Source organism: Oncorhynchus mykiss, chromosome 21 (genome assembly GCF_013265735.2).
Source record: "Oncorhynchus mykiss isolate Arlee chromosome 21, USDA_OmykA_1.1, whole genome shotgun sequence".
NCBI classification, from domain to species: Eukaryota; Metazoa; Chordata; class Actinopteri; order Salmoniformes; family Salmonidae; genus Oncorhynchus; species Oncorhynchus mykiss.
This window is the reverse complement of record NC_048585.1, coordinates 4,285,618-4,307,710: the sequence shown is the minus strand read 5'-3', so window position 1 is coordinate 4,307,710 and position 22,093 is coordinate 4,285,618. Positions and strand designations below refer to the sequence as shown.

The 22,093-nt window shown below is 44.8% G+C and overlaps 1 protein-coding gene across 2 annotated transcripts in view; it reads left to right on the top strand.

Moving 5' to 3' along the window:
• Nucleotides 1-946: 946 nt before the first annotated feature.
• The window catches only part of LOC110499739 (glutamate receptor-interacting protein 1-like), a 718,235-nt gene continuing 697,088 nt past the window's right edge, over nt 947-22,093 (top strand). The window contains exon 1 of one of the 2 annotated variants that reach the window (XM_036956623.1): nt 947-1,196. In XM_036956623.1, the coding sequence (XP_036812518.1) occupies nt 1,142-1,196 (55 nt within the window). In that variant the 5' untranslated portion in view covers nt 947-1,141. The remainder of the gene's footprint in view (nt 1,197-22,093) is intronic. The other variant, XM_036956624.1, reaches the window with a different exon arrangement.

Here is a 22,093-nt window from a genome sequence, read left to right as displayed (position 1 = left end):
AAAAAAGGTAGTTTGAGGCTGAGCCAGAGGGGTGGAGGGATAAAGAACACATGCTGTGACAACAACCTCAGAGGAATGCCATTAGATTATCCACGCAGAAAACCATTCATTTATAGCACCCGTATGGCCAACTCTGTTACAGACACGCCAGCATCACAGTCGACTAGGCCAGTGTTTCCCAAACCTCTCATCGACTACCCTCAGTCAGTTCCATTTATGTTTTCAAATATATTCCCGAACTAGCAGCGAGACGAGCTAAAAGCCCTTGATTAGTTGAATCAGGTGTACTTGCTGCAATGGATCAAGTGGAACAGGCTGGGGGGGTAGTAGTCTACTGGAGGAGAGATCTGGGGGAAACACGTTGCTACCAGGCTATAACTTATTAACTACCAGGCTATAACGTATTAATAAATCATCTCAACTAGAATGGCGTTAGTCGTGTTACGGATGACGTCATACTATGTAGTCTGCGGGGAGGAAAAAAACCCCGTGAGGGCTCCAGCCTGATACACATTGACATAAACAAAGGATCTAAAGATGACCGTCCACTAATACTGCCAACCAAGCTATTATATACCGGCCTTTCTTCTGATGAAATGTGTGTTACTACTAGGACTCTATAGGACTTGTCCTGTGCCGTTGAAAATGTCACCCACACCCCTTATTGAAGTTAATACATTAAACCGGGTAGGGCTCACTGCCTTTACCGCGTGGTCCAGACTAGACCACTTCTCAAAACCCATCCCTGCACCCTCCGATACAATAATATCACAGACAAATATGATGAATTACCAGTAATTCAGTATTTGGTTGCCTTTCTGGCAACACTGTATATCTAGATTGATTCCCATATCCCGAGGTTGAATAGGGCACCTTTTACTTCACGTTTTTTTTGACGTCGGGCCATTACATATAGGATATTCTCTCTCGCAGAGCCCTAGCGCTCACCACAACGAGGCTGAGCCGTGGAGGGAGACACGGCGTTGAATTACACCGGCCACGGAAAAACAAGAAGACTCCGAGACAGTGTGTGTGTGTGGGGGGGGTATGTTCGCAAAGGAAACCTGTAGGCTACTCCTGAGATTGAAATGCGCCTGAGATTTATCTTTGAGACTTTCTGAATGCTCATACCGCTGAAAAGATGCCGGGTTGGAAGAAGAATATCCCCGCCTGTCTTCAGGCTGACCAAGAAGGAGGTAGGAACCTGCCTAAGCTTTATTTCATTTAGCCTGGCTCCGTGGCGCCTGTTTTCAACCACACATACTCTCATTATTGCTGAGCCTTCAGCGGTGTCGGTGTGTAGACGTCGCGACCACGGCAATTCACAATAAGTGAAAGTTCCGGCGGGGAATCGCTTGTTGTTTTACGCGTTGATGTTTCCCGGAACAAGCTCGGTTTGGAATATCTACCAGGCTACAGTAGTAGCGGCGTGCACGACGCGTTGCTGGATTAATTCACAAACATGCAGCTAGCAAGTGTCAACTTTTATTTTTAGTTCATGCTTTTGTTTTCTCTGCCAGGGGTCTCGTCTTGGTGCTCGAGGCTCCGGTCTTTAGCGGTAGTGTTGGTTGGTGGGCCTCCGTCCAGATTGACTGTGCACTTGTCCGCCCAGCTCCTGTAGCCCAACACACGTCACCCTGCTCCATGCCGGTTGTTTTGTCCATAGAAGTAGCCTGTGTAGGCTATGTGTTTCCTTGCTGTAGTCTAGGCTATGTGCTATTTGCAAGTTATGCCGACGCATTTCCATATAATGACCATCGGTAATAAGACGTCTATAGTCCAGTCAGTAGAGAATAGTGTAGGTGGTTGCCTTGAGCTTTTTGTTCGCAATGTTTGTGTAATGAATGGCGGATAATGATCACGTTTCAGTCAGTGTCTCAATCCACTGCTATCATTCCCTCAGACTCTATAGTAGCCTATTCCCCTATTCCCAGCCCATGTGTTCAGTCAACTAAGGACCCTTCCGATACATTCCGATGACCAACAGCAGATCCATTTGATCAACAGAGAACAATCTCTCTCTCTCTCTCTCTCTCCCTCTCTCTCTCTCTCTCTCTCTGGCACATGTGAAACGAGCATAAACCTGTTTTAGGCAGCACGTTTGTTACTTGCGCCGTGTCATACGGAATATATCAGCAAGTCTATGTCTGCATAACGATCATTATAGCCGGAGGGTAGGCATATTATACAGTCCCGTTTACCATTACCGTCATGATTTAACACCAGGGGCACCGCTGGGCTGTCTCATGAATATGGCTATGAAATGATGATTAATTCTCGGGTGTATTTAGTGTGATGTCATCAGTGATGTATTTGTCTGTTGTATTGGGGATACGATTGGTGGAATATCATGTGAAATATAGGCTTAGCTATAATGCATAGTCACACACACACACGCACACACACACACACACACACACACACACACACACACACACACACACACACACACACACACACACACACACACACACACACACACACACACACACACACACACATGCCAGCTCAGTACAATATACTTTATTGCCACGCAACCAGAGTTGGTGGTATGTGTTTACAGGACAGCATGGTATCTCTGAAGGTTGGTGGTATGTGTTTACAGGACAGCATGGTATCTCTGAAGGTTGGTGGTATGTGTTTACAGGACAGCATGGTATCTCTGAAGGTTGGTGGTATGTGTTTACAGCACCTCATATAACATGTTGATTCTACATATACCCCCAGTCTCATATACCCCCAGTCTCATATACCCCCAGTCTCATATACCCCCAGTCTCATATACCCCCAGTCTCATATACCCCCAGTCTCATATACCCCCAGACTCATATACCCCCAGTCTCATATACCCCCAGTCTCATATACCCCCAGTCTCATATACCCCCAGACTCATATGCCCCCAGTATCATATACCCCCAGTCTCATATACCCACAGTCTCATATACCCCCAGTCTCATATACCCCCAGACTCATATACCCCCAGTCTCATATACCCCCAGACTCATATACCCCCAGTATCATATACCCCCAGTCTCATATACCCCCAGTCTCATATACCCCCAGTCTCATATACCCCCAGACTCATATACCCCCAGTCTCATATACCCCAAGTCTGATATACCCCCAGTCTCATATACCCCCAGTCTCATATACCCCCTGTCTCATATACCCCCAGTCTCATATACCCCCAGTCTCATATACCCCCAGTCTCATATACCCCCAGTATCACTGACCCCCAGTCTCATATACCCCCAGTATCATATACCCCCAGTCTCATATACCCTATAGTAGTGCACTAATGCACCCTATTCCCTATAGTAGTGCACTAATGCACCCGATTCCCTAGAGTAGTGCAGTAATGCACCCTATTCCCTATAGTACTGCGCTAATGCACCCTATTCCCTATAGTAGTGCACGAATGCACCCTATTCCCTATAGTAGTGCACTAATGCACCCTATTCCCTATAGTAGTACACTTATGCACCCTATTCCCTATAGTACTGCGCTAATGCACCCTATTCCCTATAGTAGTTCACTAATGCACCCTATTCCCTATAGTAGTGCACTAATGCACCCTATTCCCTATAGTAGTTTCACTAATGCACCCTATTCCCTATAGTAGTGCACTAATGCACCCTATTTCCTGTAGTAGTGCACTAATGCACCCTATTTCCTATAGTAGTGCACTAATGCACCCTATTCTCTATAGTAGTGCGCTAATGCACCCTATTTCCTATAGTAGTGCGCTAATGCACCCTATTCCCTATAGTAGTGCACTAATGCACCCTATTTCCTATAGTAGTGCACTAATGCACCCTATTCCCTATAGTAGTGCACTAATGCACCCAATTCCCTATAGTAGTGCACTAATGCACCCTATTCCCTATAGTAGTGCACTAATGCACCATATTTCCTATAGTAGTGCACTAATGCACCCTATTCTCTATAGTAGTGCGCTAATGCACCCTATTCTCTATAGTAGTGCACTAATGCACCCTATTCCCTATAGTAGTGCACTAATGCACCCTATTTCCTATAGTAGTGCACTAATGCACCCTATTCCCTATAGTAGTGCACTAATGCACCCTATTCCCTATAGTAGTGCACTAATGCACCCTATTCCCTATAGTAGTGCACTAATGCACCCTATTCCCTATAGTACTGCACTAATGCACCCTATTCCCTATAGTAGTGCACTAATGCACCCTATTCCCTATAGTAGTGCACTAATGCACCCTATTTCCTATAGTAGTGGTGGATGTAGGTCCATGTCAAACCTGGCAGCTATTTCAGCTCTGTGGGGTCTAATATTCAGAATAGACGAGCTAAAGCGTAACCTTGTAGTTCATAAACTGTCTGTCTTTGACCAGTAAATAAGTTAGATGTTCCATTAGAATCCCAACACCCGGGTCGATAAGGAGAGGAGGAGCATCTCTTCACAGTGGCTGGCGTAGGAAAACCTAGCGTGCTTTATGGTAAACTGCACGAGTTCATAGCTTCATACTGGCATGTGGTTGTGTTTCTTAGTCTCATAATAGACCATAGACCACTGTTCCCGCAAAGGCACGTGGGTGATTTTCCTCCTAAAGTTTACAGAGATTTTTTTTTAAGAACACAGGCAAAAATCAGCTCCAATACATTTTAGTTTTGTAAATCTGTAAATTTGTTCCAATATATATCCCCACGCATAATTTTTAAACCTTTATTTAACTAGACAATTCAGTTAAGAACAAATTCTTATTTTCAATGACGGCCTAGGAACAGTGGGTTAACTGCCTGTTCAGGGGCAGAACGACAGATTTGTACCTTGTCAGCTCGGGGGTTTGATCTTGCAACCTTCTGGTTACTAGTCCAACGCTCTGGCTACCCTGCCTCTAACCACTAGGCTACTCTGCCGATCTGATCTTATACAAATGTAAACAAGGATTGTGTTTTAGTCAGGTATTATATCAGTTTGGGCTTCTTGCCGTCAATTTGCATTGTGTTTCCCAGCTCTCCGACCATCCACTCAATTCAGTTTGCAGTCTACAGATGATTTGTCATTGCGTTTCCCAGCTGTCTGACCATCAACTCAATCTGGCAGATGAGTCCAGCTGTAGACTCAACTAGGCCCTTAATTCATGTCTTAGTGGTCAGACACATTGATTCATGTGGTTTGTAGTATTAATGGTTCATGTCATGTACGTCTGGGTGATACAGGTATACCAGTATGGATTTTTAACAATACCCGGCTATAACCATATTTTGATATAGTGCTATTTGAGAAGTGTACACACACACACGCACGCACGCACACACGCACACACACACACACGCACGCACGCACGCACGCACGCACGCACGCACACACACACACACACACACACACACACACACACACACACACACACACACACACACACACACTCTGAGAGTTCATATTTCACTGTGACTTTTGCACCGTGCTTGACTAAACTTGGCTCGTTCCGCACCGCAGTACAGAGCTGCTGAAAGATCAATGTGTTTGGCTTTCACAGATATTCCTCCTCTGAGAGAAAAGGAATAAGCATAGTGTGCCAGTCAGGTGGCATATCTATTCATTCACACACTCTTTCATGTGGAGGAATGCAGTAGAGATAGAAACCCAAGCCCAGCTCTATCTTAGCCTGTTCAACCACTATGTCAAGATAACTGTGTTGAAATGAAACCCCAGCTGTATCTTAGCCTGTTCAACCACTATGTCAAGATAACTGTAGAAATGAAAGCCCAGCTCTATCTTAGCCTGTTCAACCACTATGTCAAGATAACTGTGTAGAAATGAAAGCCCAGCTCTATCTTAGCCTGTTCAACCACTATGTCAAGATAACTGTAGAAATGAAACCCCAGCTGTATCTTAGCCTGTTCACCCACTATGTCAATATAACTGTGTAGAAATGAAAGCCCAGCTCTATCTTAGCCTGTTCAACCACTATGTCAAGATAACTGTAGAAATGAAACCCCAGCTGTATCTTAGCCTGTTCAACCACTATGTCAAGATAACTGTAGAAATGAAAGCCCAGCTCTATCTTAGCCTGTTCAACCACTATGTCAAGATAACTGTGTAGAAATGAAAGCCCAGCTGTATCTTAGCCTGTTCAACCACTATGTCAATATAACTGTAGAAATGAAAGCCCAGCTCTATCTTAGCCTGTTCAACCACTAGGTCAATATAACTGTGTTGAAATGAAACCCCAGCTGTATCTTAGCCTGTTCAACCACTATGTCAAGATAACTGTAGAAATGAAAGCCCAGCTCTATCTTAGCCTGTTCAACCACTATGTCAAGATAACTGTAGAAATGAAAGCCCAGCTCTATCTTAGCCTGTTAAACCACTATGTCAAGATAACTGTTGAAATGACAGCCCAGCTCTATCTTAGCCTGTTCAACCACTATGTCAAGATAACTGTAGAAATGAAAGCCCAGCTCTATCTTAGCCTGTTAAACCACTATGTCAATATATATGTGTTGAAATGAAAGCCCAGCTCTATCTTAGCCTGTTCAACCACTATGTCAAGATAACTGTAGAAATGAAAGCCCAGCTCTATCTTAGCCTGTTCAACCACTATGTCAAGATAACTGTAGAAATGAAAGCCCAGCTCTATCTTAGCCTGTTAAACCACTATGTCAAGATAACTGTTGAAATGAAAGCCCAGCTCTATCTTAGCCTGTTCAACCACTATGTCAAGATAACTGTAGAAATGAAAGCCCAGCTCTATCTTAGCCTGTTCAACCACTATGTCAAGATAACTGTAGAAATGAAAGCCCAGCTCTATCTTAGCCTGTTAAACCACTATGTCAATATATATGTGTTGAAATGAAAGCCCAGCTCTATCTTAGCCTGTTCAACCACTATGTCAAGATAACTGTAGAAATGAAAGCCCAGCTCTATCTTAGCCTGTTCAACCACTATGTCAAGATAACTGTAGAAATGAAAGCCCAGCTGTATCTTAGCCTGTTCAACCACTATGTCAAGATAACTGTAGAAATGAAAGCCCAGCTCTATCTTAGCCTGTTCAACCACTATGTCAAGATAACTGTTGGTGGATAACGAGGTATGAGAGTAGGCCCAGTCTGCTACCCAAATTACACACTATTCCCTATTGAGTGCCTTTACTTTAGACCAAGGCCCATAGTGCCAAGGAGGAGACATACGGATGCTTGGGAGTGTAGTCCTGTGTTTGTGTGTGTGTGTGTGTGTGTCCTTACCAATATCTGGCCTTAAGGGTGACACTTCTACACATCAAGGATGGTTCCATGATTGAATAAAGTGACATCACACAGGCCCCTTGTGAATGAGGCGTGGACACCACTACTACTGTCACGCTCAAGAACATGTGTTGATACCAAACGGACTTGTACAAGGTTACTGCTAAGCCTCACTAGTGAGTGTCTAGACACATTTTAGAGGTAATTTGTTGGAGTCAAGGATTCTTGTTTTGCCAAGGACAGGCCGAGTTTGGGTATAGGCTCTGGCTATAACTCTGTGAACACATTGGTTGGCCTTAGACTCACTCACTCAGTGTAGGGGACTTTGTTGGCCTGGTTCTGAGTTCACTCTGAGTAGACTTTGGTTGGCCCTGGCTGTGAGTTCACTCTGAGTCGACTTTGGTTGGCCCTGGTTCTGAGTTCACTCTAAGTCGACTTTGGTTGGCCCTGGCTGTGAGTTCACTCTGAGTAGACTTTGGTTGGCCCTGGCTGTGAGTTCACTCTGAGTAGACTTTGGTTGGCCCTGGTTCTGAGTTCACTCTGTGTCGACTTTGGTTGGCCCTGGCTGTGAGTTCACTCTGTGTCGACTTTGGTTGGCCCTGACTGTGTCGACTTTGGTTGGCCCTATAAGCCGTTGTCAGATGCTTCCCTGCCTCCCTCCAGCCAGCCTGCCAGTCAGTCTTCCTGATCCTCTGCAGTGCAGCTATGCAATGAGGTGTGTGTGTGTGTGTGTGTGTGTGTGTGTGCAGCTCTGCAATGTGGCATGTAATCGGGTTGAGGGGAGCCCGGGGTGTGGGCGGTCACAGCTCGCTCTGCGGTAACAAAGCACAGGATTGTGGGTAGAAGATTCAGAGTATAGAATCTAAGGTGCATCTGTTTAGGGCCAGATAGCTTTTCCAATTTGCTCTGTTTTTTTGTTAATTCTTTCCAATGTGTCAAGTAATTATCTTTTTGTTTTCTCATGATTTGGTTGGGTCTAATTGTGCTGTTGTCCTGGGGCTCTGTGAGGTGTGTTTGTGTTTGTGAACAGAGCCCCAGGACCAGCTTGCTTAGGGGACTCTTCTCCAGGTTCATCTCTCTGTAGGTGATGGCTTTGTTGTGGAAGGTTTGGGAATCGCTTCCTTTTAGGTGGTTGTAGAATTGAACGGCTCCTTTCTGGATTTTGATAATTAGTGGGTATCGGCCTAATTCTGCTCTGCATGCATTATTTGGTGTTCTACGTTGTACACGGAGGATATTTTTGCAGAATTCTGCATGCAGAGACTCAATTTGGTGTTTGTCCCATTTTGTGTGTTCTTGGTTTAGATCGGCAGATCGTAATCTGGATGTTGTAGTTCCCTGTTCGGTTTGATGGCGCAGAAGGCCCTTCTTACCTTGTCTCAGATATTTTACAGCCTTATGGAAGTTACCTGTGGTGTTGGTGTTTCTCTCTCTCTCTCTTATGAGCAGATCAAATCTGGGCCTTGTTTTTAACCAGATTTCAGTCTGAATTGGTTAAAATGACCCCGTTACAACAGTTAATACACCATGAGGAACACTGAGATAAGAGGGAGTCAGAGTTTTAATTTTAATTTTATTTTCTCACCCTGTCACCCTGTCACTCTGTCACTCTGTCACCCTGTCACCCTGTCACTCTGTCACTCTGTCACTCTGTCACCCTGTCACCCTGTCACCCCACTCTGTCGCTCTATCACCCTGTCACTCTGTCACTCTGTCACTCTGTCACCCTGTCACCCTGTCACCCTGTCACTCTGTCACCCTGTCACTCTGTCACTCTGTCACCCTGTCACCCTGTCACTCTGTCACCCTGTCACCCTGTCACCCCACTCTGTCGCTCTGTCACCCTGTCACCCTGTCACTATGTCACCCCGCTCTGTCGCTCTGTCACCCTGTCACCCTGTCACCCCGCTCTGTCGCTCTGTCACCCTGTCACCCCGCTCTGTCGCTCTGTCACCCTGTCACCCCGCTCTGTCGCTCTGTCACCCTGTCACTCCGCTCTGTCGCTCTGTCACCCTGTCACTCTGTCACTCTGTCACCCTGTCACTCTGTCATTCTGTCACTCTGTCATTCTGTCACCCTGTCACTCTGTCACTCTGTCACCCTGTCACCCTGTCACTCTGTCATTCTGTCACTCTGTCACCCTGTCACTCTGTCACCCTGTCACCCTGTCACCCCGCTCTGTCACCCTGTCACCCCGCTCTGTCACCCTGTCACTCTGTCACCCTGTCACTCTGTCACCCTGTCACCCTGTCACTCTGTCACTCTGTCACCCTGTCACTCTGTCACCCTGTCGCCCTGTCACCCTGTCACTCTGTCACCCCACTCTGTCACTCTGTCACCCTGTCATTCTGTCATTCTGTCACCCTGTCACTCTGTCACCCTGTCACCCTGTCACCCCGCTCTGTCACCCTGTCACTCTGTCGCCCTGTCACCCTGTCACCCTGTCACCCTGTCACTCTGTCACCCTGTCACTCTGTCACTCTGTCACCCTGTCGCCCTGTCGCCCTGTCACTCTGTCACTCTGTCACTCTGTCACCCTGTCACCCTGTCACCCTGTCACTCTGTCACTCTGTCACTCTGTCACCCTGTCACTCTGTCACTCTGTCACTCTGTCACTCTGTCACCCTGTCACTCTGTCACCCTGTCACCCTGTCGCTCTGTCACTCTGTCACTCTGTCACCCTGTCACCCTGTCACTCTGTCACTCTGTCACTCTGTCACCCTGTCACCCTGTCACTCTGTCGCCCTGTCACCCTGTCACTCTGTAATTAGGCTTCTCCAAGCTCTGATGCTGCTGATGGTCATTAGTAGCCTACCAAACTTGCTGGTCATTAGTAGCCTATCAAACTGGCTAACTGTCTGGTACTCAGCACTCTATTGTCCCTCTAATCACTCTGACATCAATGCAAATGTAATGGAAAATCTAATCAAACACTTCATGAGCGCCCAAGAGCTCATGTTGAGCAACATTTCTGTAGGCTATGCAACTGTGTGAGAAAACAGAGTGATGGCCTCTATTAAAAAGAGGATGATCCCATCAGATTTCTATAGGCTAGACCTACTATATTTATGTCTCAACTTTCCTAATATTAAGCAAATACGAAGCACATAGCTTCTCTTTACAACAGGAGTATAGCTTCTCTTTTACAACAGGAGTACAGCTTCTCTTTACAACAGGAGTATAGCTTCTCTTTACAACAGGAGTACAGCTTCTCTTTACAACAGGAGTATAGCTTCTCTTTACAACAGGAGTATAGCTTCTCTTTACAACAGGAGTATAGCTTCTCTTTACAACAGGAGTGTAGCTTCTCTTTACAACAGGAGTACAGCTTCTCTTTACAACAGGAGTATAGCTTCTCTTTACAACAGGAGTGTAGCTTCTCTTTACAACAGGAGTATAGCTTCTCTTTACAACAGGAGTATAGCTTCTCTTTACAACAGGAGTATAGCTTCTCTTTACAACAGGAGTATAGCTTCTCTTTACAACAGGAGTATAGCTTCTCTTTACAACAGGAGTATAGCTTCTCTTTACAACAGGAGTATAGCTTCTCTTTACAACAGGAGTACAGCTTCTCTTTACAACAGGAGTATAGCTTCTCTTTTACAACAGGAGTATAGCTTCTCTTTACAACAGGAGTACAGCTTCTCTTTACAACAGGAGTACAGCTTCTCTTTACAACAGGAGTATAGCTTCTCTTTACAACAGGAGTACAGCTTCTCTTTACAACAGGAGTACAGCTTCTCTTTACAACAGGAGTATAGCTTCTCTTTACAACAGGAGTATAGCTTCTCTTTACAACAGGAGTATAGCCTATCTGGCTGTCATGTAAATGAACCACGGGAAAAGCTTCCTCTGTTTGTCCGCTGCCCCTGTTTCGAGACAGGTGCAATATAAATGGTCCATTCTAAATCAAAACAAATTTCACACGTATATTATTTAGTACAGTGGGGCAAAAAAAGTATTTAGTCAGCCACCAATTGTGCAAGTTCTCCCACTTAAAAAGATGAGAGAGGCCTGTAATTTTCATCGTAGGTACACTTCAACTATGACAGACAAAATGAGAGTAAAAAATCCAGAAAATCACATTGTAGGATTTTTTATGAATTTATTTAGTATATGTAAAGACCAGATTAAATCAAGAATAGTGTGATGGGTGACAACATTAGCCCATCACTTGTGAATGATGCCCAGCTTAAGACAAGAAACAAACATGCTTTTTTTTGTGTGTGTGTGCGACTTTTTCAAATTGTAGTCGCACACCTCGTGTAGCCTAGCCCCATAGGTCTATATGTTTTCATGAGGTGTGTATCAACATCTAAAGTGGCCAAATAACTTCTTAAAATGCAGCTCATCAATCCGCTTTACAACAGGGTGTAGGACCTAACTGGCCAACATACGTGTGAGTTTGGGGGGGGGGAAGATCATTGTAATGCGTTGCTACTGGCGGCAGAGAAGTCAGGCGCAGGAGAGCGGAAACTCATTTACAGCCGTTGTGTTTAACAACCACAACCATAACCAACAGAAGGATATAATAAACGGGTCAAACAAAACCCGGTCAATACCAGCATACCGTTGCACAAGCACTACAACAAACAATTACCCACAAGGACATGGTGGGGGGGGGGGGGGGGGGGGGCAGAGGGTTAAATACACAACGTGTAATTGATGGAATTGGAACCAGGTGTGATGGAAGGCAAGACAAAACCAATGGAAAATGAAAAGTGGATCGGGCGATGGCTAGAAGGTCGGCGACGTCGAACACCGCCTGAACAAGGAGAGGGACCGACCTCGGCGGAAGTCGTGACAATCATTTTCACCATAAAAATGCACCTTCATAATAAAAGCATTCATTACATGCTCTTTGTTGTCACTTTTGATAATGGTGTTTTCCTGCTAATGGAACTTTCGCGCCTTTAGCCTCCTGACGTGTGCTCAATGCTGAGGTTATAATCTGAAGAAATAGCATAATAGTGTATCAACATTTTAAGCTAAACGTGAAAGCTATCTAAACGTTTAAGCTATCTAAACTAAACATTTAAGCTATCTAAACATTTAAGCTATCTAAACTAAACATTTAAAAGCTCTGAAAATAAACTTTATGAAATTACATTGCTGCTATTTATTACTAAATTATAATGCTACTTTACTACTTTGAAATTCTATCTGGTGCTGAAAATGAGACATGCTGCTATTTGATTTGGTTTGATGTTAGATGTAATGTATGTGACTCTCTTTTTGTTTCTTCTCTGTCATAATGAGGTCCTAAGGTCATAATGAGGTCATAATGAGGCCCTAAGGTCATAATGAGGTCCTAAGGTCATAATGAGGTCATAATGATGTCCTAAGGTCATAATGATGTCATTAGGTCATAATGAGGTCATAATGATGTCCTAAGGTCATAATGAGGTCATAATGATGTCCTAAGGTCATAATGAGGTCCTAAGGTCATAATGAGGTCATAATGATGTCCTAAGGTCATAATGATGTCATAATGATGTCCTAAGGTCATAATGATGTCATTAGGTCATAATGAGGTCATAATGATGTCCTAAGGTCATAATGAGGTCATAATGATGTCCTAAGGTCATAATGAGGTCCTAAGGTCATAATGAGGTCATAATGATGTCCTAAGGTCATAATGATGTCATAATGATGTCCTAAGGTCATAATGATGTCATTAGGTCATAATGAGGTCATAATGATGCCCTAAGGTCATAATGATGTCATAATGATGTCCTAAGGTCATAATGATGTCATAAGGTCATAATGAGGTCATAATGATGCCCTAAGGTCATAATGATGTCATAAGGTCTGAATGATGTCATAATGATGTCTTAAGGTCATAATGAGGTCATAATGATGCCCTAAGGTCATAATGAGGTCATAATGATGTCCTAAGGTCATAGCTGTCCTAAGGTCTGTTTCACACAGACTGCCACTGTGTGAAACTGTGTCGGATATTAAGTCTTACTACTGTAGTAGTACAGTAGGAGTAGTAAAGTAGTGGTTACTACTACTATAGTACTGTAGAGGGAGTCAAATGTCAACATTCTGACTTGAGAATTATAATATGAGGACTATACTGACTTTATGTAGTGTCTTCATTTCCTGCTGGCTTCCTTACACCTTCCCCCTGTATAGCCTCTCCTCTCCTCTCCTCTCCTCTCCTCTCCTCTCCTCTCCTCTCCTCTCCTCTCCTCTCCTCTCCTCTCCTCTCCTCTCCTCTCCTCTCCTCTCCTCTCCTCCACCCTGTATAGCCCCTAAGGCCTCTCCTCTCCTCCACCATGTATAGCCCCTAAGGCCTCTCCTCTCCTCTCCTCTCCTCTCCTCTCCTCTCCTCTCCTCTCCTCTCCTCTCCTCTCCTCTCCTCTCCTCTCCTCTCCTCTCCTCTCCTCTCCTCCACCCTGTATCGCCCCTAAGTCCTCTCCTCTCCTCTCCTCCTCTCCTCCCCTCCTCCACTCAACCATGTGATTAAAGAGGACACCTGTGGCCAGGTCCTATTGTGTGTCATTAATTAGTTGAAGAACCTGCAGAGTTCTCTGTCCCGTTCTAACTCTCAGAGGAACTCTGCTTGATGTGGATCAAGTCCCCACAGGTTATTATAATAATCTACTACAGCATTTGAAGTCAGGTGGGACACTGTCCGTGACAGAAAAATAAAAATAGTGTTTCAGTGCAGTTAGATACCTGACTGACGCATTGAATGTGACCGGTACTCCTAGCGGTTTAGAGAGCGTTGGCCCAGTAACCGAAAGGCCGTCGGTTCGAATCCCCGAGCTGACTAGGTTTAAAAAATAAATAAAAATAAATCTGTCAATGTGCCCTTGAGCAAGGCACTTAACCCTAATGGCTCCGTGGTTGCCGTCAATAATGGCTGATCCCTGGCTGTGACCCCGGTGTCTCAGGGGGAGTGGGATATGCAACAAACCAAAAAATAAGTTTGTCCGTATGAAATAGGACAAATGGAAGCACCCACCTAATTAATATTATTATACATAAAGATCTGTTATATTGTGTACGGAGCTGATTTCTGCACGTTGTTAAATTAATGGGACTATTAAGAATGGAAAACTCTATCGTGAATGATAGAAGAAAGTATTTCTTTGCCTCTTGACTGAAGGACATTTCATTATTATTGTTGGATGAAGAAATTAAAAGAAGGATATTTAATTTTTTTTTGTTGTTGTTGTCAAACACAACGTTGTTTTATGGCTCTCTCTTTTCCACGTCGAACTGATTCTTCCTCTGGGTCTCCACATCGTCTCTTAGAGATCAACGTTCTCAAAATTCACCTCAGAAATACTTCCGTTGTTGTTTACCACGTCTTTATAGTCAACGTTTTGATCTCACTGGCTCAACAATTAATACATAAACTGTCTTTGAAACGTTTCCCGCCCACAGAGTTGTAAAGCAACAGTATGTAGCTTTGTAAGTTACAGTTTGTAACTATAGCAACAAAATATAACAAAGAACAAGAAACCGACCAGCTTCGCTGAAAAGTTGAAGGACGCCTTTTAGTCGTTTGAAAAAGAGCTGACTGGTGTTTGATTTTCATTTTTCATTTCATTTTTCTAAAGATACATTTTCTTCAGTAGTGACAGTCAGCAGCAGCTGGAAACTCCATTCAGGTCATAGCTATCTCAGTCATAGTTACCTCAGTCATAGTTACCTCAGTCATAGCTACCTCAGTCATAGCTACCTCAGTCATAGTTACCTCAGTCATAGTTACCTCAGTCATAGCCTCCTCAGTCATAGCCTCCTCAGTCATAGCTACCTCAGTCATAGTTACCTCAGTCATAGTTACCTCAGTCATAGTTACCTCAGTCATAGTTACCTCAGTCATAGTTACCTCAGTCATAGTTACCTCAGTCATAGCCTCCTCAGTCATAGCTACCTCAGTCATAGTTACCTCAGTCATAGCCTCCTCAGTCATAGCTACCTCAGTCATAGTTACCTCAGTCATAGCCTCCTCAGTCATAGTTACCTCAGTCATAGTTACCTCAGTCATAGCTACCTCAGTCATAGTTACCTCAGTCATAGCCTCCTCAGTCATAGCCTCCTCAGTCATAGTTACCTCAGCCATAGCTACCTTAGCCATAGCTACCTCAGACCATAGATACCTCAGCCATAGCTACCTCAGGCCATAGCTACCTCAGGTCATAGCTACCTCAGGCCATAGCTACCTCAGCCATAGCTACCTCAGCCATAGCTACCTCAGGCCATAGCTACCTCAGCCATAGCTACCTCAGGCCATAGCTACCTCAGGCCATAGCTACCTCAGCCATAGCTACCTCAGGCATAGCTACCTCAGCCATAGCTACCTCAGGCCATAGCTACCTCAGGTCATAGCTACCTCAGGCCATAGCTACCTCAGCCATAGCTACCTCAGCCATAGCTACCTCAGCCATAGCTACCTCAGCCATAGCTACCTCAGACCATAGCTACCTCAGTCATAGCTACCTCAGTCATAGCTACCACAGCCATAGCTACCTCAGACCATAGCTACCTCAGTCATAGCTACCTCAGCCATAGCTACCTCAGCCATAGCTACCTCAGCCATAGCTACCTCAGGCCAAAGCTACCTCAGGCCATAGCTACCTCAGCCATAGCTACCTCAGCCATAGCTACCTCAGGCCATAGCTACCTCAGCCATAGCTACCTCAGGCCATAGCTACCTCAGCCATAGCTACCTCAGCCATAGCTACCTCAGGTCATAGCTACCTCAGCCATAGCTACCTCAGGCCATAGCTACCTCAGCCATAGCTACCTCAGCCATAGCTACCTCAGGCCATAGTTACCTCAGGCCATAGCTACCTCAGGCCATAGCTACCTCAGGTCATAGCTACCTCAGCCATAGCTACCTCAGGCCATAGTTACCTCAGGCCATAGCTACCTCAGGCCATAGCTACCTCAGGTCATAGCTACCTCAGCCATAGCTACCTCAGACCATAGCTACCTCAGTCATAGCTACCTCAGACCATAGCTACCTCAGTCATAGCTACCTCAGCCATAGCTACCTCAGGCCATAGTTACCTCAGGCCATAGCTACCTCAGGCCATAGCTACCTCAGGTCATAGCTACCTCAGCCATAGCTACCTCAGACCATAGCTACCTCAGTCATAGCTACCTCAGACCATAGCTACCTCAGTCATAGCTACCTCAGCCATAGCTACCTCAGACCATAGCTACCTCAGTCATAGCTACCTCAGTCATAGCTACCTCAGACCATAGCTACCTCAGACCATAGCTACCTCAGCCATAGCTACCTCAGTCATAGCTACCTCAGACCATAGCAAGAGCAACAACAGAATTTCCCTCGGATGAAAACACGGGTTATCCAAGTCAAGTGCTTGAATGATTTGCTTTTGGAAAAATAATTTGTTTTTCTCACTTCAGTCAGAACTGAAACTGCTGCTCGACTTGGGTCTCATCCACGGCTGGAGCGAGTGCCAACATGTCTCAATCCACAAAGACCGTACGGGAAGTTGCATTCAGGGCTCGTCTCGCTGGAGGCAGTGAAAAAGGTTTTCCCTCTTTCCCCCTCCGTCCGTACCACTTGAAACACACGAGAGGAAAAATGGAGAATGGAGAGGGGAACCATTTTTAAAATGTCATCTAATTCTAGAATGCCACGATGTTCCGTCTCAAATAGGACTGACTCCTCCAATCGTCTACACTGTGTGTTTACTGAGGGAGGATGGAGGGCTGCTTCCATAGGGCTCAAAGCTAGTGCGCTATGTAGAAGGGTCGGGGGGGGCTGGGGGGGGGGGGGGGGGGGGGGGGGTCAATTCCATTTAAATTCCAGTCAATCCATGAAGTACACTCTCTCCCCTTTGTGGAGGTCACAGCGAACATTACAAAGACCATATCGGACTGGGATCTCTGAATGTGATGAGTGTCCGGTCTGGAGCCATTAGAGAACACAGCCAACGCCATGGTAACAACACAGACAATAACCTTGAGAGCAGCAAGACAGCAGGCCTCAGGGTGGAGTCACAAATGTCACTCCCATTCCCCTCTGTTCCCTGGTCAAAAGTAGTGCACTACATAGGGAATGTGGTGCCATTTGGGACCTCCGCCAGACTGTTCAGTAATGTATCAGGGATTTGCTGAACGTGCTCCTGGACAACTCACTGGTGGAACCACTCGACCTCGTGACATTTGGGGTCGTCTGGGTCGACCGAGGAGGGAATCAGCTTCCTGATTGGAATACTGCTGATACTGTTCCCCTGGGGGATTCTGTTTTTTTTTAGATTCCTTGTACAACCAGGGGTCAACCTGCTGTGAACTGACAACCAGACACCGTGGGCTTGTCCAGGCAGCTGCTGGGTGATGGGGGGGGGGGGGGGGTGATGTTTGAGAGAGACTGGGACTGTGTGTCTGTGGTGGGAGGTGATTTTTGAGAGAGACTGGGACTGTGTGTCTGTGGTGGGGGGTGGGGGGGGGATGTGTGGCTGTGGTGGGGGGGTGATGTGTGTCTGTGTGGCTGTGGTGGGGGGGTGATGTGTGTCTGTGGTGGGGGGTGATGTGTGGCTGTGGTGGGGGGGTGATGTGTGTCTGTGGTGGGGGAGTGATGTGTGTCTGTGTGGCTGTGGTGGGGGGGTGATGTGTGTCTGTGGTGGGGGAGTGATGTGTGTCTGTGTGTCTGTGGTGGGGGGGTGATGTGTGTCTGTGGTGGGGGGTGGTGGGGGGGTGATGTGTGTCTCTGTGTCTGTGGTGGGGGGGTGATGTGTGTCTGTGGTGGGGGGTGGTGGGGGGGTGATGTGTGGCTGTGTGTCCGTGTGTCTGTGGTGGGGGGGTGATGTGTGGCTGTGGTGGGGGGTGATGTGTGGCTGTGGTGGGGGGTGATGTGTGTCTGTGTGTCTGTGGTGGGGGGTGATGTGTGTCTGTGGTGGGGGGTGGTGGGGGGGTGATGTGTGTCTGTGTGGCTGTGGTGGGGGGTGGTGGGGGGTGATGTGTGTCTGTGTGTCTGTGGTGGGGGGTGATGTGTGTCTGTGGTGGGGGGTGGTGGGGGGGTGATGTGTGGCTGTGTGGCTGTGGTGGGGGGTGATGGGGGGGTGATGTGTGTCTGTGTGGCTGTGGTGGGCGGGTAATGTGTGGCTGTGATGGAATTGATCTTTCTGACGAGGCTCTGACAGGTTTGTTTTTAGTGCTATAAGTCACATTTACAGTGGGTGTGTGTGTGTGTGTGTGTGTGTGTGTGTGTGTGTGTGTGTGTGTGTGTCGCCACTCAAATGGGAAATCTGTTCATAGAGAAGGTGTTGGGATAAGAGGATACTTCACCTTCAGCATCACTGTCACCATGGTGATGAGTTAGAAGGCCTCAGCATCACTGTCACCGTGGTGATGAGTTAGAAGGCCTCAGCATCACTGTCACCGTGGTGATGAGCATCACTAATCAGCACCCAGCGTCTCCCTGGTGATTTAGGATCAAGGGTCAGAGAGTAATGGCTCGACACACACCGTACACACACACACTGTTCAAACACACACACACACACACACACACACACACACACACACACACACACACACACACACACACACACACACACACACACACACACACACACACACACACACACACACACACATACATACATACATACACACACACACACACACACACACTGTACAAACACACACACACACACACACACACACACACACACACACACACACACACACACACACACACACACACACACACACACACACACACACACATACACACACACACACACACACACACACTGTACAAACACACACACACACGGTGGGGTGAGAGAGTAATGAGTCCATGTGCTGCTTGTGACACAGCGACAGATAAAGACCTCGTCTCTGGGTCACGAGAGTAACTCATAAATCACTGTTTATATTCACTTCAGATAAATCACACTGGTGTTTTATATTCTGATCGCTAGATGTCCCCTCAGATGTTCTCTAGCCCCAATTATCTCCCCTAATTAATGTTTAAAACAAAAAAACGAATCAAATGAATCAACGTGATGGAAAAGCCTCCATGTCGCAGACTGAGCTGAGCCATACCCAACGGCACCCTATTCCCTACATAGTGCACTACTTTGGACAATAGGCCCATAGGATCTGATCCAAAGTAGCGCACCACGTAGGGAATAGGGTGCCATTCGGGAGACCAACAGACAGAGTGTCGCCCTGCTCTGTCTGCTGAATGAAGGCTTTGACATCACGTGGATTCATTCGTTTTTTGTTTTAATAAAACATTAATTAAGGGAGATAATTGGTTGCTAGGAAACATCTGACGGGACATCTAGTTGAAGTGAGTATAAACAGTGATTTATGAGTTAGTTGAAGTGAGTATAAACAGTGATTTATGAGTTAGTTGAAGTGAGTATAAACAGTGATTTATGAGTTAGTTGAAGTGAGTATAAACAGTGATTTATGAGTTAGTTGAAGTGAGTATAAACAGTGATTTATGAGTTAGTTGAAGTGAATATAAACAGTGATTTATGAGTTAGTTGAAGTGAGTATAAACAGTGATTTATGAGTTAGTTGAAGTGAGTATAAACAGTGATTTATGAGTTAGTTGAAGTGAAGATTAACAGTGATTTATGAGTTAGTTGAAGTGAAGATTAACAGTGATTTATGAGTTAGTTGAAGTGAATATAAACAGTGATTTATGAGTTAGTTGAAGTGAATATAAACAGTGATTTATGAGTTAGTTGAAGTGAATATAAACACCAATGTGATTTATGAGTTAGTTGAAGTGAATATAAACAGTGATTTATGAGTTAGTTGAAGTGAGTATAAACAGTGATTTATGAGTTAGTTGAAGTGAATATTAACAGTGATTTATGAGTTAGTTGAAGTGAATATAAACAGTGATTTATGAGTTAGTTGAAGTGAATATAAACAGTGATTTATGAGTTAGTTGAAGTGAATATAAACACCAATGTGATTTATGAGTTAGTTGAAGTGAGTATAAACAGTGATTTATGAGTTAGTTGAAGTGAGTATAAACAGTGATTTATGAGTTAGTTGAAGTGAGTATAAACAGTGATTTATGAGTTAGTTGAAGTGAGTATAAACAGTGATTTATGAGTTAGTTGAAGTGAGTATAAACAGTGATTTATAAGTTAGTTGAAGTGAGTATAAACAGTGATTTATGAGTTAGTTGAAGTGAGTATAAACAGTGATTTATGAGTTAGTTGAAGTGAGTATAAACAGTGATTTATGAGTTAGTTGAAGTGAAGATTAACAGTGATTTATGAGTTAGTTGAAGTGAAGATTAACAGTGATTTATGAGTTAGTTGAAGTGAGTATAAACAGTGATTTATGAGTTAGTTGAAGTGAATATTAACAGTGATTTATGAGTTAGTTGAAGTGAGTACTAACAGTGATTTATGAGTTAGTTGAAGTGAAGATTAACAGTGATTTATGAGTTAGTTGAAGTGAAGATTAACAGTGATTTATGAGTTAGTTGAAGTGAGTATAAACAGTGATTTATGAGTTAGTTGAAGTGAGTATAAACAGTGATTTATGAGTTAGTTGAAGTGAGTATAAACAGTGATTTATGAGTTAGTTGAAGTGAATATTAACAGTGATTTATGAGTTAGTTGAAGTGAATATAAACAGTGATTTATGAGTTAGTTGAAGTGAATATAAACACCAATGTGATTTATGAGTTAGTTGAAGTGAGTATAAACAGTGATTTATGAGTTAGTTGAAGTGAAGATTAACAGTGATTTATGAGTTAGTTGAAGTGAAGATTAACAGTGATTTATGAGTTAGTTGAAGTGAAGATTAACAGTGATTTATGAGTTAGTTGAAGTGAAGATTAACAGTGATTTATGAGTTAGTTGAAGTGAAGATTAACAGTGATTTATGAGTTAGTTGAAGTGAATATTAACAGTGATTTATGAGTTAGTTGAAGTGAGTACTAACAGTGATTTATGAGTTAGTTGAAGTGAAGATTAACAGTGATTTATGAGTTAGTTGAAGTGAAGATTAACAGTGATTTATGAGTTAGTTGAAGTGAGTATAAACAGTGATTTATGAGTTAGTTGAAGTGAGTATAAACAGTGATTTATGAGTTAGTTGAAGTGAGTATAAACAGTGATTTATGAGTTAGTTGAAGTGAAGATTAACAGTGAAATGGTGGCATCGCAGGTAGAAATACAAGGTGTCCATACTGATCACTTGTCACGACTCCTACCGAAGGTGGCTCCCCTTCCTGTTTGGGTGGCGCTCGGCGGTCGTCGTCACCGGCCTACTAGCTGTTACTTTCCCCTTCCTGTTCGGGTGGCGCTCGGCGGTCGTCGTCACCGGCCTACTAGCTGTTACTTTCCCCTTCCTGTTTGGGTGGCGCTTGGCGGTCGTCGTCACCGGCCTACTAGCTGCCATGGATCCCTTTCCCACCTTTCTCTTTATTGGTTTATCAGAGAGGACCAGACTGGACCAGACTGATAGAGAAACACACAGAGAGGACCAGACTGGACCAGACTGATAGAGAAACACACAGAGAGGACCAGACTGGACCAGACTGATAGAGAAACACACAGAGAGAACCAGACTGGACCAGACTGGACCAGTCTGATAGAGAAACACACAGAGAGGACCAGACTGGACCAGACTGATAGAGAAACACACAGAGAGGACCAGACTGGACCAGACTGATAGAGAAACACACAGAGAGGACCAGACTGGACCAGACTGATAGAGAAACACACAGAGAGGACCAGACTGGACCAGACTGATAGAGAAACACACAGAGAGGACCAGACTGGACCAGACTGATAGAGAAACACACAGAGAGGACCAGACTGGACCAGACTGATAGAGAAACACACAGAGAGGACCAGACTGGACCAGACTGATAGAGAAACACACA